The sequence below is a fragment of the Ovis aries genome, chromosome 12 (assembly GCF_016772045.2).
Source record: "Ovis aries strain OAR_USU_Benz2616 breed Rambouillet chromosome 12, ARS-UI_Ramb_v3.0, whole genome shotgun sequence".
NCBI lineage: Eukaryota > Metazoa > Chordata > Mammalia > Artiodactyla > Bovidae > Ovis > Ovis aries.
The window spans coordinates 60,461,036-60,479,042 of record NC_056065.1 but is presented as its reverse complement, the minus strand read 5'-3'; the positions used below and the strand labels follow the sequence as shown (position 1 = coordinate 60,479,042).

Below are 18,007 nucleotides of genomic sequence, written 5' to 3'. Positions count from 1 at the left end.
GTGGGCAGGGACGGGGCGACGTTCAGTTCGGCGGCGTCCGAGGGGTGCAGCCCCGCGTCTTGAAGCAGAAAGAACGCTCGAAGGGCTCTCCTGACGTTGACAGTCGACGGTTTAAAACCTCGTTAGACATTGTAAGTAAAATGTGTGTACAACTTTTCCATGTTTTAATCTTTGATCTGATACCTTTTTTTTAAATATCTTTCAGAAAAGATCCCTCCCCACCCCCACCTCCTTACCGCAAAAACCTTAAACGGAGCAGGTTGGAGGTATATTTTTGTTCTGGAGTGAAAAAGAGAGAAACAGAACCGCGTAAACATTAAACACAGGAAGGTGAGACTAAATCTTTGGTTTGGACCTTGAGAAGCAGAATTCCTCTAAGGTTCAAATGTAAACGGGAAATCTACCAGTGCAGGTGTTGATTACTCCCTTACCTCCGTGTTTGACTGGATTCCATCATTCGTCTTCTTAATCCTTGTAAGATAGTGCCCCCGCCGCCCCTCACTCCCCAACCCCTGCCTTTTAGCCTTAATGGTGCTAAAAAGAGCAAAGTTTAAAGTTTTAATGAGACCCTGCGATTACCAGTTTATTACATATTATATATGTATTCCCAATTGTATTTCATACCCAGTGAGAAAGTTTATCCCCTTTTCCTTCCTCCAAAAAAATGTACTGCCTACTTAATCAGTAGTGCTTAATTGAAAGATTTTATACACAAGATACAAAAATCAGTTATCTTAATCTGATTCAATACACTGTTTCTATTTCAATTTTACCTCTCAAAGTTCTAAAACGTTTTACTTTAGATCTCTATAAGAGATTACTTCCTTGTATCTGTTTGTTAAGAGTTAGGGCTGTGACTGTTCTCCATATCTATCAGTTCAGTTTTGTTTTTCAAGCACAGGATTAGTATGTAACTGGCCAGTGGAAAATAATTTTAAAAGGAACTTAATGGTAGAGGAACTGAAAATGTTCCTGGAAGCCTTTATGTGGATTAGAATAGTTTGGAAAACTGGCTTTTGCTTTGAAAACTTTGAAAACCTCTCCTCAGCAATATTTTTTATGCTGAATGCAGAGTCCAGAACTTGATTACCAGTTTTGCTTCTGGTTTATCACGTAACCATAAGTGACTCATTTAAGCAGTATTTCACTTGTTTTTTTTTTTTTTTTTTTAACTCATGTAGAGATAATACTAGCCTGAGAGCGTCTGTAATTCACAAATAAAATAACAAGAAATTATCTAATTATTTGGGGGTTATTGGGTATTTTAATAATGTATAGTGTCTTGTATGTAATCTGTCTTTGCCATGGAAGTCGTTTTGAAAACTGAAGGAGAATCTGCATTCCTCTGCAGTGCAACTTGAATTTCCTGAAGGAAAGTTTGCTCAGAGAAGCTTGGTATGCTTTATGCTGTTTCTCATTTTGCATTTAGAAATTTAATTGTGTTAAAATTTCATTGCTAGTCAATATTTTATGAATATTGTGCCCAGCAAGAGGTAATTCAGTGCACTGATTATACTTTATCGTAGGTTTTGGACAGCAAATTAAGCAGTTGTGAGTAAAGAAAAATGGCTCCCACATTGGTTATGAGCATAGACTTTGGAGTCACAGCTGAATTTAAATTCCTGTCCTGTCACTTTGTAACTTGGGCAGGTTACTTTATCACTCTGACCCCATGAAAGCGGAGATTTAGAGTTGTTTGGAACATTAAATGGGATAGTTTAAGGACCTAAGTGGAAACAGTTATTGCCAATTGGGCTAATTTTCTCTTTACTAGTATTAAAATAAGTGGCATATGGTTCTGATAATCAGAGTGGAGGAAAATTTACCTGTAATTCCACTACCTCAACAAATCAAAAATATAAAATGTTTATGCACTCTTCTTTAGCCTCTGTTCATAGATATACATAATGTAAATAACATTTTTGCAAACAGGCAAGTTTAAGACATTAGTTTGTAAACTTCTGAAGGTTTTGTCTTAATTATATAAATAGAGCTTTCTGGTTCTGCCTCTCTGATCTACTGGTGATGAAAGAGCAGAACTTGCCTTTAGCACAGTTTCCACTTGTTTTCCTCAGTCTGTTAGACTAATAATAAACACTTTCTGACACTTATTTTATGGTAAGGACTGCACATTATCTCTTTAACACTCATAATGCTTCTTTCATGTAGGTAGTGTTATTCTATTTTGTGGTTATTAAAACCAGAGAAACAGGGAAGAGTTCACCAAGTCAGGTGCTGGAGCAGTCATTCAGGCCTTATGCAGTCTGACTTTAGGGGACTGTGCTGCCAGTCTTTCCTATTTAGAGATTCACTATATGGATGTCAGGTTGTATGTGTATGCAGGAGATGATCCTGGAGGCTGACTTACAACTTCTTTGTATAAAAACATTGGACAAACAGTATTTGTACCTTACAACAGCCGTAACCACCACATGTAAAAAAAAATGTTTAGGAAAACAGGAGTAGGGAGGTTTTAGTGTCTTCACAGTTGAGGCATTCACCTATATTTTTAATAGTTGTGGCAGTAAAAAAATATGATTTATACACCAGACAAGTTATTAAGACTAAATTTTCCCTTTTTTTATTAGAGATAAATATCATAAAGTAAATACAGGGTTTATAGTGAAAGAGAGCTACCTTTTCTTCACTCAAACAGTGTTTATAAATGTTTTTTAAACTTTATAAGGAGCATCAGAATCATCTGGTGAGGCTCTTAACACAGATTCCTGTACACCCTCAAAGTTTCTGGTCTAATAAGTCTAGGGTGGGGCCTAAGAGTTTAACGTTTCTAATAAGTTCCCAGGTGATGTTAATGATTTTCAGCTAATGAGTTTAGTATGGAAACAGATATTAGTAGTGGTTGCCCAAATTGTTGGCCTGATAGTGAAACCTCAGTAGCGTTGAGCACCCAGCTCCTGTTTTAAAACACTCTCCTCTAGTAAAAGGAACCAGGACTTTTTTTGCGGGGAGGGAAGCTCTTGAATCTAGGGCATGGGCAGGGAAAATATAAGAGGAGCCTGAAACATTTTGTGGTGCTGGAAATAAAGGAGATGCTCGAAATGGTTTAAGAGCTCTTTGAAAAGACACAAGAGTGACTTGAAGGAGCTCCTCCTGATTGCCAAAGTTGGAACAACTTGAGTAATAGAATGCATAATGGTAGTACTGGATTTTAACTCATAGAATAAGTGGCCACAAGTCCATACTGACATAGCTGAGTACACAAATAGGATTCAAGAAGGGACAGTTCTTTCTTATAGAAGAATTCCAATAAATAAACATGGCAAGAAGGAAATAGAAAATCACTATTAGGCAAAACAGCAGCATAGTAATTATTGCAAACAAAATGTGCCTGTAATGCTGGTAGGTGAAAGTTTGAGGAAATACAGGATATTTGCGCAGTCTCAGAGTGTCTCCCCAAGATAATTATTAGTAACTTGACAGTGGAGATAACCAACTGACCAAGGGTAAAATCTCCACAGAAATAAGGCTTATGGATATCATGAACCCAGTGATGTGATGCACTTAGAAACGCATCATTTCTTTGGTATTATTCTTGCCCAAAATGCATAACCTCTTTATCTTTCTACTCATGCTGCTGCTGCTGCTAAGTCACTTCAGTTGTGTCCGACTCTGTGCAACCCCATAGACTGCAGCCCACCAGGCTCCCATCCCTGGGATCCTCCAGGCAAGAACACTGGGGTGGGTTCCCATTTCCTTCTCCGATCAATGAAAGTGAAAAGTGGAAGTGAAGTCGCGTGACCCCATGGACTGCAGCCTACCAGGCTCCTCCGTCCATGGGATTTTCCAGGCAAGAGTACTGGAGTGGAGTGCCAGTGCCTTCTTTTCTACTCATGGGAAAACATTATAAACACAAATTGAGGGACATTCTACAAAATAACCAACTGACATTTTTTATAAGTATCAAGGTTACAAAGACCGGGAAAAGTCACAAAAGATAATGACAGAAACTGTCACAGATTGGAGACTCAGGAGAATAAACAACTAAATGCAGTGAGTGATCCCAGACTGAACCATGGAACAGAAAAGGAGCATTAGTGGAGAAACTGGCAAAATTCTAACAGTCTGTAGTTAATTGACTTGTACCATGTTAATGTCTTGGTTTTATAACATAAAATTAGTTCAAAATAAGATGTTTAATAAAAATGTGCTGGCTTCATGTAGATACTAAAGATGATTAGTGGAGTTGAACTGACACTGGGAATCAGTTGTGCTGCCCACTGTTGGAATCATAGCAAACTCTCTGAACCTTTGTGCGTTGCTTTTTGCCTCTACATAAGTCATCCTAAACCTGAGATACAAATCAGAGGAGTTGGGAGGGAGTAGAACGAAGGGTAAGAAGAAAAAGAAGACTTCCTGTACTCAGGAAAGGTATATATCTGAACTGCTCCAGGCCCTTGAAAAACAGTTCCCCAGGGAAGTAAGTGGAGTGCTTTTTGTTTTTAGTGTTTAGTACTTTCTCAACTTGCCTTTTAAAAATACGGGAGAAGTACTACCTACGGAAAACACTGGGAAATGACTTTAACTTGTGATAATAGTAATCCTAACTTATTATGACAGTGGATAATGGTACAGAGGAGTGGGCAAGACTTAGTTAGGTACTTAGTTTTCAACACAGACATGTGTGGTGTTGGTTGTTGTTCAGTTAGTCCAACTCTTTTGGGATTCCATGGGCGAGCCTGCCAGGCTCCTCTGTCCATGGAATTCTCCAGGCAAGAATACTGGAGTGGGTTGCCTTTTCCTTCTCTAGGGATGAAACCTGAGCCTCCCGCATTGGCAGGTGGATTCTTCATCACTGATCCACCAGGGAAAGCCAAATTGCTGGTACAAATTCAGAAATACGTAACCTTAGTGCTACTAGGTCTCACTATTGAAAACTGCTGATTAACTTTAAAAGTTTGGCTCCTAGTGTTTTAAATTGAAACTGTGGGCAGAATTTGAACCATGGACTTGTGTCCACTAGGGCAAAGTAGATTGAAATGCACCGGTAAATGTCTAAACCAGTTGTTCCCCTTTGTGGAATGCCAGCAATGCACAAACACACCTGTTATGTTTGTCAGTTCTTTGCCTTTTTTTTTTTTTTTTGACTGCACCTCTCGAGGCTTGTGGGATCTTAGTTCCCCAACCAGGGATTGAACCCTGGTCCTCGGCATTAAGAGCTCAGAATCTTAACCACTGGACCACCAGGGGAGTTCTCTTTGTGTCAATTCCTGTGTGACTCAGGATAGTTTTTGTTCAGCTTATCTTCTTTCAAAGAGGGAATAGTGTGTGTGCCAAGTAGTGCTGGAGTGTGCCTTTTCTCTGTGATCTCAGAACTTTGCCAAATTAAAAGTTAATTCCTCACAAACAGACTGAAAACTTCTTTCAGGAGCATATATATTCCTAATATATTTTAAGCAAAGAATTATTTTAGATTATGTGAATTTAAAAAGGAGAGGAATTCTTTTTTTTTCATACTTTTAAATCTGTGTTGTGTGTGCTCAGTTGCTCAGTCATATTCGACTCTTTGGGACCCCTTGAACTGTAGCCCACAAGGCTCCTCTGTCCATGGAATTTTTCAGGCAAGAATACTGGAGCGGGTTGCATTTCTTCCTCCAAGGGATCTTCCCAGCCCAGGGATTGAGGCACCTCTTGCGTCTCCTGCATTGGCAGGCAGATTCTTTACCACTTTACCTGGGAAGCCTTACTTCTTAACTCTCAACATCTAAATTTAGAACTGGTTAATGAAATAAGAAGCTTTTGAGATTTCACTTTATATGTGAGACTTATAGGAGAAGATACCCTGGAGAAGGAAATGGCAACCCACTCCACTATTCTTGCCAGTTAATTCCATGGATAGAGGAGCCTCATGGGCTACAGCCCATGGAGTCACAAAGAGTCAGACACGACAGAGCACACACGCATGAGACTTCTAGAGAAACTATATCATACGAAAAATAGTTTTGATTATTGATTAACTTTAGAATGAAATATTCCACGGAAGAAAATATTTAAAATGGAAAGTCAAGAAAATTTAGAGCATTTGTATTTTTTCTGTGTCTGTCTTTTGGTTTTATGTATTATATGAGGACTTGGCTGAAATGATAAATTTGCCTGGAGAAGTCGCTCCAACTCTACTCAATCTGAAACATACTATGCAGCCTAAAAAGAATAAGGTGGTTTTTGTCTATCAAAGGCAGATTTGAACTAACTAACATGCATTCAGGAAATAGTGATTCTTGATATAGACTTGAGCTGCCATTTTTTAGTAGATGTAAATTTCACTGGTTTAAATAGAACTGCATTTTCTATTTTGATGTTAAAGCACTGTGTTCTAAATTTTCCTCTAATAAAGCTGCAGAAAACATCTCACACAAAAATTTTGATTTAGGGAGTTCCCTGGTGGTCCAGTAGTTAGAACTGGGCATATTCACTGCCATGGCGCAGGTTCAGTTTCTGGTTGGGGAATTAAGCCTCACAGTGCAGTTAAAAAAAAAAAAATTGATTTGTGTTTTTCTTTTGTAGAGTTGGTCTTCTGTATCTACAAGTCTCATGTCTGTGGATTCAACCAACCATGAATAGAAAATATTTGTGGAAAAAAATTCCAGAAAGTTCCAAAAAGCAAAACTTGAACTTGCTGTGCTCTGGCAACTATTTACTTAGAATTTACTTTGTATAAGGTATCGTAAGTAATCTTGAGATGTGCATAAGTTATATGAAATTCTGTGCCATTTTATATAAGGAACTGGAGTGTTCATCCCTCCGTGCATTTTGGTATCTCTGCGTGATCCTGGATTGAATCCCCCACTTATATAGGATAACTGTATAGAGTTTATGTGGTAGAGAAGCCTTTTAAACTTTGTGTTTTGCTCACTATTGTTGGCTGGAAGGTTCTTGAAAATAAAAACATTCTAACTTCTTCTGTGGGCCTTCCATAATTTTCTGTGATTTCTATAGGTAATCTTTTTATATCCATCTAAAAGCCCTTAAAACCCACCCTGGTGGCTCAGACAGTAAAAGCGTCTGCCTACAATGCAGGAGACCCAGGTTCGATCCCTGGGTAAGGAAGATCCCCTGGAGTAGGAAATGGCAACCCACTCCAGTACTCTTGCCTTGAAAATCCCATGGATGGAGGATCCTGGTAGGCTACATTCCATGGGGCCGCAAAGCTGAGCGACTTCACTTTCACTTTCACAAGCCCTTATAAGACCTTTACCTAAAGCATTGGTTCTACTCTGGATTCCCTGGACATCCAGAAGTTCTGTAAGGTTTTTCTCTTTGTATTTATAATATTTAGCATTCTGCCTAGAACATGTTGGTTTGTTCCCCAGCTACTTTCAGCATTTCTACAAGCCTAATGATGCACAGTGGTAGAGATGTGGGTTTGATCTCTGGGTCTGAAAGATCCCCTGGAGTAGGAAATGGCAATCCACTTCAGTATTCTTGCCTGGAGAATTCCATGGACAGAGAAGCCTGGTGGTCTATAGTCCATGGGGGTCACAAAGGGTCACATGTGACTGTGCATGCATGCAAAAATGGTTATCATACATTCACCTCAAATCAACTACTTCTGACTTAAGCTAATGGTGTTGAGAAAGGAAACAAATCCAGAATGTTTCAGTGTTTCCAACTTTATGTTACAGATGCTTTGAATATTCTCTCTGATTTAAAGTATTGAAAATTTCTGAACCAGGGAACACTGGTTTTTCACTTGTTTTATTAGAAGTTCTGACTGGCAGAGTTACATGTCTAATTAATAAAATGAGAAAATGACATTATTACAAGAATGGTAGTTGTTCCGGCATTCTTCCAAAGTGAGATCTGAGAGGGAAGCCTAAGAATGAAAATAGCCTTTGATAGTGGAATGATTAGGAACCATTCCTGCTCAATGGTTCTGAACCATTTCAGGTTCCTTTGGGAATCAAAATGTGTGTACAGTTCACTTTTGAACACAGTTTGGATTGTGTGGGTCAACTTACATGCAGATTTTTTTCAACATTAAATAGTATGGTACTGCATAGTCTGTGGTGCTTTGAATCTTAGGATGTGGAGGAACCCTGCTTCCACTGCAGGGGGCGCATCCCTGGTGCAGAACTAAGATCCCTACTTGCCATGCTGTGTCGCCAGGAAAAAAAAAGGAATGTTACTTCACAGATGGAGGATTACTGTTGAATGCTTGGCCAGGTGAGGCCAGTCAAGGTTCTTTGGGCTTCATCTTGCCTGGAAGGAGAGTGCTTCTTTTCTAATATGCACAAATGCACCGTATGAAAAAAACAAAGTGCTGCACAGAGATGTGTGCCTTTATAGAATATGCCAAGATAAACTTTGCTTTCCATTAGGTAGCTAATGGAGAAATTAATTCCATTAATTAACATTAGGTAGGGTTTCCCAAGTAGTTCAGCTGGTAAAGAATCCACCTTCAATGCAGGAGACCCTGGTTCGATTCCTGGGTCAGGAGGATCCTTTGGAGACGGGATAGGCTACCCACTCCCAATATTCTTGGGCTTCCCTGATTACTCAGACAATAAAGAATCCACCTGCAATGCAAGAGACCTGGCTTAGATCCCTGGGTTGGGGAGATCCCCAGGAGGAGAGCATGGCAACCCACTCCAGTATTCTTTCCTGGAGAATCTGTTGGACAGAGGAGCTTGGCGGGCTATAGTCTGTGGGGTCGCAAAGAGTCAGACATGACTGAGTGACTGAACAACAACAACAAATAGTTGATTTACAATATTATATTTTCTTTTACCTTGTTTCTAGAAAGAGATAGTTGCTTGTAGACATAGCTCCGTGTCTTTCTATAGGGTTCCTCTTCCTCAGTCACCCACCTTGCCTCTGAACAGAATAATTGCAGCTGATCTTCTTGTCCCCAGTGTGAAAATTTGGTTTTGCCTATTAATCTGTTTTTCTAGCCTACTCCGATTTTCTGCTCTGCTCTAAAGAGTGGATATATGTTTAAGTATAACTGATTCACTTTGCTGTATGGCAGAAACTTGACAACATTGTAAATAAACTATACTTCAGTAAAAATTATTTAAAATATAAAAATGAAGATAGAAATAGAAAAAAAATACCAAATAGAGGTTATGTAAGTTGTTAGGATTTGTGATACCATGACCATTCATGTATCTCCAACCATTCAAAGAAAAAATGTTTATGATTATCTTTGAAATACTCTGTATGCCTTTCCTGCCCCCATCTACTTCCCTCTCCCATCAAAGGTAGTAATTATCCTTGTGCTTTTCTTTTTTTTTTTAGCTTTATTGCATATTTTTCCTAAGCAATATATTTAAACTATGTAAATGGAAACTATTACATCAGAGAGAGTGAGTGTATGCTTTTTATAAGAATACTTTTTTTTTTTATAGCCATTCTACTGTTTGTGGACATTTTGGCTGTTATTTTTCTATTATACAGAGAACTACCATGAATATTTTTATTCATGTTTTTAAATAAACGTGTAATTTTCTCTAGGGTAGTTACTTAAGAGTGGAGTTACTGAGTTATAGGAAACTCACATTCTCAGCTTTATTAGATACTGCCCAAAATGGTTATACTAATTTATGTTCCATCATTAGGGTGTAAGAATTCAAGTTGCTCTGTGTTTTCTGATATATATTTAATATATCAAAATGGTACATGTTTTATTGGGAGGAAAAGTAAAGGAGAGGGAATATTGTCTCACTGTGCTCAGAGCCATAGGGGATTAGAGATTAAGGGGATGAAGTATAATCAGGAAGCTTTGGGCTCCATGTGGTGATTGACATAAGCAGAGGTACAGGTTTGATGGGATTGGTTGGTCCTCATATTTTCAAGGAGATAATGGTAGTGAAGTTGTGAGGGCAAGAAGTGGGAAGGTTTGAGAATCTTGCCAGGAGTATTTTGGGAAAAGCCTCTTCACTCTTCCAGTGATAAGGCTGGGAATGAGTTAGGAGGCCAGTAGTACGTGATCTTGTTCTGAGCATTTAGTGCTTTGGAGCCCCCTTTTAACTCTCCTCTTACCTGTAGTGGTTTGGAGGACCAGGGGAGGGTCGGTTTTGTCTGAAACACATGGAACACTAGAGTTCTCTTAGTTCAGGAATACTTGGAGCTCTCAGTTCAGTTGCTCAGTCATGTCCAACTCTTTGCGACCCCATGGAGTGCAGCATGCCATGCCTCCCTGCCCATCACCAACTCCTGGAGTTTACTCAGACTCAAGTCCATTGAGTCAGTGATGCCATCCAACTGTCTCATCCTCTGTCATCCCCTTCTCCTCCTGCCCTCAATCTTTCCCAGCATCAGGGTCTTTTCCAGTGAGTCAGCTCTTCACATCAGGTGGCTGAAGTATTGGAGTGTTAGCTTCAGCATCAGTCCTTCCAGTGAATATTCAGGACTGGTCTCCTTTAGGATTGACTGGTTTGATCTCCCTGCAGTTCAAGGGACTCTCAAAAGTCTCTAACACCACAGTTCAAAAGTATCAATTCTTTGGTGCTTAGCTTTCTTTATAACCCAACACTCACATCCATCCATACATGAGTACTGGAAAAACCATAGCTTTGACTAGATGGACCTTTGTTGGTAAAGTAATGTCTCTGCTTTTTAATATGCTGTCTAGGTTGGTCATAACTTTTCTTTCAAGGAGTACACGTCTTTTAATTTCATGGCTTCAGTCACCATCTGCAGTGATTTTGGAGCCCAGAAAAATAAAGTGTCTCACTGTTTTCATTGTTTCCCCATCTATTTCCCGTGAAGTGATGGGACCAGATGCCATGATCTTATTAGTTTTCTGAATGTTTAGTTTTGAGCCAACTTTTTCACTCTCCTCTTTCACTTTCATCGAGAGGCTCTTTAGTTCTTCGCTTTCTGCCATAAAGGTGGTGTCATCTGCATATCTGAGGTTATTGATATTTCTCCTGGCAGTCTTGATTCCAGCTTGTGCTTCATCCAGCCCAGTGAGTCTCATCATGTACTCTGCATATAAGTTAAGCACTGAACATATAAGCACTTGGAGCTCTAGTGCTTTCTTAACTCTTAAAGTTAGAGAAATGAAGGTTGGGAGAAGGGTGGATTTATTCTGAGCATTTGGAGCTTTAGGACTTCTTGACTCTGCTATACAGAGATGTGGAGTCATGGGGGAGGGGAAGTCTTGCCTAGGGACTATAGAGCCCACATTGTCAAACTTGTTAATTTTTGCCAGTCTGGTTTAAATGAAATATGGTATCTTGTGGTTTTAATTTGAGTTTCTCCTTTTTACTCTAAAAATTCCAAAATGCTATATCTTTTCAACATCAAACTTAGTCATATAACTTTACCATTAACTTCTGTGTTAAACCTCACAATAATGTGGGTTTATTCTTCATCTCTTCGTTGTACCCGATTTCCTGATTCAGCAAGTGAAACTTCTGCTCTAGTGGCTCCTGACCGTAGACCCTCAGGGCAATCTGCTATACCCTATGTTGCCACCACAAAGGTCAGAAACCCTATTTTGTGTTCACTCTTGCCTAAGGGGGCTGGATTGGTAGCCTTCACACATTGTCACCTAACCTCATAAAACACATCAGTGTATCCACTCTGATTCTATCTCACCCCATCTGGAGCCCCCACCAAAATATTTGCTCCATGTTGCAGCCCTGTCAGAGGTGGCTCTTCAGTTATCTTTTAAAGTTGCCATTTTAAAATCTGAGAATCACGGCTACTGTTGATAGTCTGTAAGGAAAATGCTTTGGCTGATCACAGCTAAGGATATAACTGCCTCTGCTTTTCAGGCTGCATCTTTATACAGTTTTAACCCTGTGAAAATGGGACACCCATCTTCCCCAATGTTCCTTAGTGCTCTCACAGCATCAGGCCTCAGAATTCACGAAAGAATTGCTGGAGAAAGGCAGGCTATATATTGTATTCTGATGATCTGTGGCACACTGTAGGTGGCTATCTAGTTGTTCAGTACATCTTACTTTACCTCACCTTGTTTACTTGTTACATTTAAATGTCATGAAAGAGTACAAAGATGGTGAAAGTGTCTCTAAATCCCAACTGATTTACTAGGTATGTCCCAAGAATAGTTCAGGACTGTGCCTTAATTGGCTTAAACTTAAATGTGTATAAGCCTATAAAGACGGATGTGGGCAGTGAGGCATGTCCCTTATGGTTTCTTTTCCAGCCTTCAAAAGGATTTCACCCAACTTTCTGTGGTTGGTTATTAAGAATATTATCTAATAATTTTGTAAGGTTTTCCTTGCATTGAAGTCTGTTTTAGAAGACTGTCACCATTGTTAACATTATCCCACCCATTATGGTAATACTATATATATGGCACCCATTTCATGGAAAACAGATAAAAGAAATCTCGAAGTTTTATCATGTATACGATTATACAGACCATATTATTCCCAAAGTGCAAAAGGAGTAGGAAAAATAAATATATAGTCCTAAAAAATAAATGAGACTAGTACAAATCTTAAATGAAGCAAAATCTTCCCTGTTGCCCAGTCGAGCATAAGAATAACTCCCAACAGATAAGTTGGTTTAAACCCATATAAAGTTGTCATGGGGAATCCCATGAGACAATTCTTACGCACCTTGACTGACCCAAATGATTTCCAAATGCATGTTTCTAATGATATTGTGAGCAACTCAAAGCCCATATGAGTTGTCTGAAGTTTTATTATTTACAGGTATATGAAGCATTCCCAGAACCGTTCAACCAACTCAACAGCAGCTACTTCCCTGTGACTGGGTCCTGATTAAGGTCCTCCCAAGAAAGACTTCATTGGATCCACGCTCAAGAGGACACTGCCAAGTTTTCCTGACCCCTCTACATCGCTATAAAGCGCTAAGGCCTTAAGACTTGGGTACTTGTATTACAACGGCAAGAGTGCCAGCACCCACCAAAGACTCATTGGACTGTCAGCTTCTCTTTCACCAAACAGACATAATAACTTACCAGCAAAGCAGAGTAAGCCAAGTGTCTCTGCAAATACCACCACCTGATAACACACAAGAAAAAGTAACTTAGACTAGAACCCTGTCTTTTCTTAAGAAGCTGAGATTTAAAGGAGCTATTGTGACATCTGTGCTGCTAGTAGTGACTGATAACATAGACTGGATCAGTCCCTGAGTTTGGAGACTGGCTACAAGTGAGTGAAAAATAGACAACAAAATCTTGAAGAATTGCACGGAGGTGCAAGCCAAATTTTACCCTCTCCAAGTAATGGTGGCTGGACTGAGAAAGTGCTAAACCAAAATTGTAATAGGTCTGGTTACTTGGGTGTTTCTCTTTATTATCATTGTTGCCTCTTATTGTTACATTTGCTGTCTGTGTTGTCTCTCCAGGTCCCAATGTTCTCAGATAATTCACATTGCCCTGACTGTGGGCAGCAGTGGTTCCCTAGTTTAGAACTAGGGCATTGGTTGTACCAAACTGAACTGGTTGAGAATGAATGTTACCAAGTCTTCTTAGACCGTATAAACAGAGCTGATTATTGCCCTGAGTGTTATCCTGATAATCCTGCTAATAGAAGCCTTGTTCTTCCTTGGTCTTTCCCACTTGAGTGGGCTCCTCAAAATCTTACCAGGTGGACCTTTGAAAAAGCTTGCCACCCATTTCTTCTGGGTCCTCCACTGGTTAGAAAAAGAATACATGACTCTAGAGTCGCTGGTTTTAACCCTGCACTACAGTTAATCCTGACGAGGACAGACAAAACCTTAAACAAAAAACTTGGCCAAAGCAAGTAACTTCTTAAACAGTCAAGATCATGGAGACTCTAGAGGGTTTTGTACTAGTAGCCCAAGGAAGATGGAAAATGACTCCTTTCTAAATCTGATCCAGACTGTCACTGCTTTGGGAAACTGCTTAAATTGTTGGATCTGCTTCCAGGGTCTATGCATTTCTTGTTCAGCATAAATTTAATTAGTAGTCCAAGCCAGACTGTTCCTCTGGAACCTGACTAATCCATATTTCCTATGTTTTGGAATTAGCTTGCTCCTCCTAAAAATCTCCACAGCGTAATCATTGATGTTATGACAAGGTAGTCCTGGAGGAGAAGCCTCATGCTGTGTGTACTTTAATTATATTCTAGTAATAGCTTTTGTGGGAAAGCATCCTTGTAGCTGAATTCTAGATTATTCCAGTAAAACAATTAGACATTTAATAATCTATATTGTTCTAAATTCCATCTCATATATTAATCATTGATAACTATATATATATAAGATTGATTCATATCTAACCAAATATTCATCATTGGCTCTATTTGGTTTATCCTCAGTGTGGCTTTGACATTATTAACTGGTCACTGTCAGAGAAACCACATTCAATCAGGCAACACCTATATAGGTTACAGAATAATATGCAGAAATGCCACTATTTAGTTACTTGGCTCTACATAAGCAAAGACTATCCTCTCTTTGTGGTGACTGAACTTAGAATGTCCTCCTCTGGAAATGGAAAAGTACCTGTATTAGAAGCTAGGTGACAGAAGGAGTTATCAAACTTGACTCCATATAGATTATGAACAGTTTAGGGGAAGCATTTTTCTTAGAAGAACTTACCTGACATTGGCCTCATTCTGGCCTTCACTTGTTCATAAGAATCATGGAACCAGAGTTTGAGTTAAGAAACTTGGGAAAAAGTAGCTGAAAACATCTCAGAGTCCACTTAACAATTTAAAAATTCCACTTAAGATGCTAAATAATCCATTGCTTATGTAGCAACTCAACAATGTTCTCAAGGTCCCAGGTTCTGTCTTTCCCCTCTGGGATCCTTATTGTATTGGCTTTTTGTCCTCATAGTTTTCTCAGTGAGTACAATGTAGCTTGTTGCTGCTCCAGACATTTCAATCTCTCTCAAAAGACTGGAAGTAGGGAGAAAAAAGCTTTGTCCTTTCAAGTCTCTGTTTTTTATTTGGGAAGAAAATCTTTCTCTCAGAAGTCCCTCAGATTTTTCCTTACATCTCGTTATATCAGGGATTTTCCCTTACATCCTGGATTCACAAGGGAGCCTGGAAACCTGACAGAGGGGAATGGAGTTGACATTGCCTGGGTAGGACACATTGTCTCCCCTAATAAAATCAGGGCTCTTGTAGGAAGAAGTGAGGAATGAATGGCTGTTGGTGTGCAACAAATCATGCCTACCACATGTAGTTAAAAGTCATTTGTTAGTCTGTATACAGAATGTACCCCAGAGATCTTCCCTGTATCTGCCTTATGTCTGTCATGATTGACGTTCTTTTCTGTCCTATTGCTGAATAAATTGTGTGTGGACTGCTATACTGAGTGAAGACTAATTAGTTTATTATTAATCCTTGGTTAAGAACTACACTATCCTAAAGCTTTATCTAAAAAGTGAACATTTACTTTGAGGTATTGCTTTTGAGGATGGTATTATAGTCAATATTACTTCTCCTAAACTTTTTTAGACACACACCAAAAAACACTACTTATGTTCAATTCAGGAGAATAGAGAAAGGTCCTTTTGTTTTTGTTTTAACCAATCTCATTCTTAAACAGTGGCTTCCCTGGTGGCTCAGAGGGTAGAGAATCTGCCTGCAATGCGGGAGACCTGGGTTCAATCCGTGAGTCGGGAAAATCCCCTGGAGAAGGAAATGGCAACCCCCTCCAGTATTCTTGCCTGGAAAATCCCATGGACAGAGAAGCCTGGTAGGCTACAGTCCATGGGGTTGCAAAAAGTCGGACACGACTGAGCAACTTCCTTCACTTAGAGAATAGAGAAAGGTCCTATTGTCTTTGTTTTAACCAATCTCATTCTTAAATAGTAGGACATTAAATGGATTTATACAGTTTCAAGTCAGTGCCTCGGTGAGCTTGTCAAAAATGCAAATTTCCTAATCTCACAGAAGTTTTGATTTCCAAGGTTTCTTATGGGGCCCAGGAATCTACATTTTATAAATAGTGCCTCAGAAGCTTCTTATGCAGATGCTCTATGAACCATACCTTGAAAAATACCATAGCAGCGTATCCATCATATTTAGTTACCTAGCTTAAAAGACTGGGAACCGAGAGTACTCATAATACTGTAAGATAGTGGTAGTTATTGTACTTTGCCAGTGACATATAAAGAGGTTTCATAGCAGACTGAAGGACTCGGCTGATACTTCAGGTCATAACTCGGTCACATTTTTCTCAACTGTTTGTGGGGAGGACTCTATTGTGGCCCTTAAACAGTTCTGTCAGGTCTCATTATAAACTTTGTGAGTATATGGGTGAGAGAAAGAAATCAAAAATACTAATTTTAATGTTGCATTAAGAAGGGTACTTTGCCTTCTTACATGATTATTATCACATACCTGGTATGGTCAGCTCTCAGAAATAACATGTGGTAGAGGTCTTTAAATGGAGCAAGGGGAAAAATTTAGAAAACTTCATAGCTTTTCAACTCAGGTCTTTAGTAGGACTTCACTGGGTTTAAAACATTGCAGACTATTCTAAAATACTCATTCGTGGTTATGAATAATGAATTTGAAAGTATAAGTGTATTCCTAAAATTAATTCTCATGGCAGATGATCCACTGTTGTGGATGATGTGGGCCATATTAAGCTCCACTTTCATCCTCTGGGAGAGTTGATAATATTACTTACATGTAATGGTGGCCATTTCTAAAATGACTTCCAGAACTTTCTGTTACTTTAATGCAGACCTAGGAGTAGAAATTTAATGGAAAGTACCAAAGAGAAGGCTATCTTGGGTTGGGTGACTGAGGTAAGATTCATCTCTTAAGTTGTAGGAGAACATAGTCCAGGCAAGCACACATGCAAGAAAGAATTCTATGACATCCAAAGAGTAGGTGGCAATCAATACACGTGTCTGTCAAAGTGAGTTGGGAGCCACACCCCTCTCTCTCTTGAGTCTCCCCTGGCAGCCCTTGAGTCTCAATGCAGTCTTCGGAACACAGCTTGAAAACTGCTTGTTATAGAGGAAAAATAATGGCCTTGCAGCCAGCTGACCTGAGTTTGTCTTCTAATTCTGACATTATTAAATGAGCTTGGGCATTTTAACCTTTCTTTGTCCAGTTTCGTCTGTGAAGTAAGTTGTGTAATAATACCTACTTCATACTGTTGCGAGGTTTAAATGTGATACGTGTCTGTCAATCAGCACCACAGTAAGTCTTTAGGATGAGGAGAGGTACAAGAGAATGAGGCAAAAATTAGAACTAGGGATAAGAGTCTCAGCTTTAGAATAAGGATTAAGGCCAACTGTTAGAACTGGATGCTAAATTATCAAAAATTTCTTAGATCTTTTCTGATGAAGGATAAGATTTATCTTGTAACTGAGGCTGAGCCTGTAGTTGTGTGAATCACATGGTCTGAGATGAAGATTAAGAGATTGAGAGGGATGAATGACCCAAGGCAGATCCTTGTCACATTTTTTTTTAGGCCCCTCTATAGTCATAATTGTGGTAGATATAACTAATTTATTATATGATTTATTATCACCTGAGACTTCACACAATGCTGAAAAAAGCAATTAGAAGTTGAATGTGTGTAAATTTACACACATTCATATGTGCTAGAGTCACAGTTCAAGCCTAGATTTGGAGTGCCTTGTAGTAGGTTTACTGTGTGGTTTTATTGTTGTTTAGTATCATGGTTAACAGCCAGGGTCCCACAGTCGGAATACCTGAGTTCAAATCACCTGAGTTCAATCCTAACTCTGCCTCTACTAATTGCGTGTTCTCGGGTAAGATTCTTAACCTTTCTCTGTCTCAATTTCCTCATCTGTAAAATAGAAGGAATATTAAGTCCATATGTCGTAAGATTGAAGTTCCCAGGATGGAATAGAGGTTGGGTAAGGTCCTACCGCTCTCCCAGCCCCAGTTTGATTCTTGAGAGTAGCTTTCCTTTGTTCTGTCTCCTCTCAGCTGGTTGTGACAAAATGCATGGGAAACTGTTGTTGAAGTGTGCCTTTGTAACCGAAGTTAATTGTGTGTGGGCTCAGAGTTAACCCTTAGAGGTTTTTCGTTTTGATTCTTTTCCTCACAGAAGCTATTACATTACATTTTATTACTCATTTAAA

At 39.2% G+C, this 18,007-nt stretch overlaps 2 protein-coding genes across 29 annotated transcripts in view; both read left to right on the top strand.

Annotated features, from left to right (window-relative positions):
- LOC101122123 (torsin-1A-interacting protein 2) overlaps positions 1-18,007 on the top strand; it is a 45,433-nt gene that overhangs the window by 5,891 nt on the left and 21,535 nt on the right. The window contains exons 1-5 of one of the 28 annotated variants that reach the window (XM_060396659.1): positions 7-131; positions 211-330; positions 1,352-1,395; positions 3,610-3,699; positions 6,523-6,677. The exons of 1 other annotated variant lie outside the window; for it this stretch is intronic. The gene's annotated coding sequence lies outside the window, so the exon portion shown is untranslated. Of the gene's footprint in view, positions 1-6; positions 132-205; positions 331-1,311; positions 1,396-3,609; positions 3,700-6,522; positions 6,678-18,007 lie in introns of those variants that run through there. 26 more of the 28 variants (XM_060396657.1, XM_060396656.1, XM_060396649.1 and 23 more) reach the window with 26 other exon arrangements.
- On the top strand, positions 7-15,243 carry LOC101122372 (torsin-1A-interacting protein 2). The gene is made up of 3 exons (XM_060396662.1): positions 7-131; positions 206-330; positions 6,523-15,243. Exon 3 carries the CDS (start codon positions 13,315-13,317, stop codon positions 13,708-13,710), a length of 396 nt encoding a protein of 131 aa, XP_060252645.1. The 5' UTR covers positions 7-131; positions 206-330; positions 6,523-13,314; the 3' UTR covers positions 13,711-15,243.

What these genes read in the sequence shown, in the direction of transcription:
- LOC101122372 (XM_060396662.1), top strand. Translation starts at nt 13,315, where the DNA reads ATGTTCTCAGATAATTCACATTGCCCTGACTGTGGGCAGCAGTGGTTC.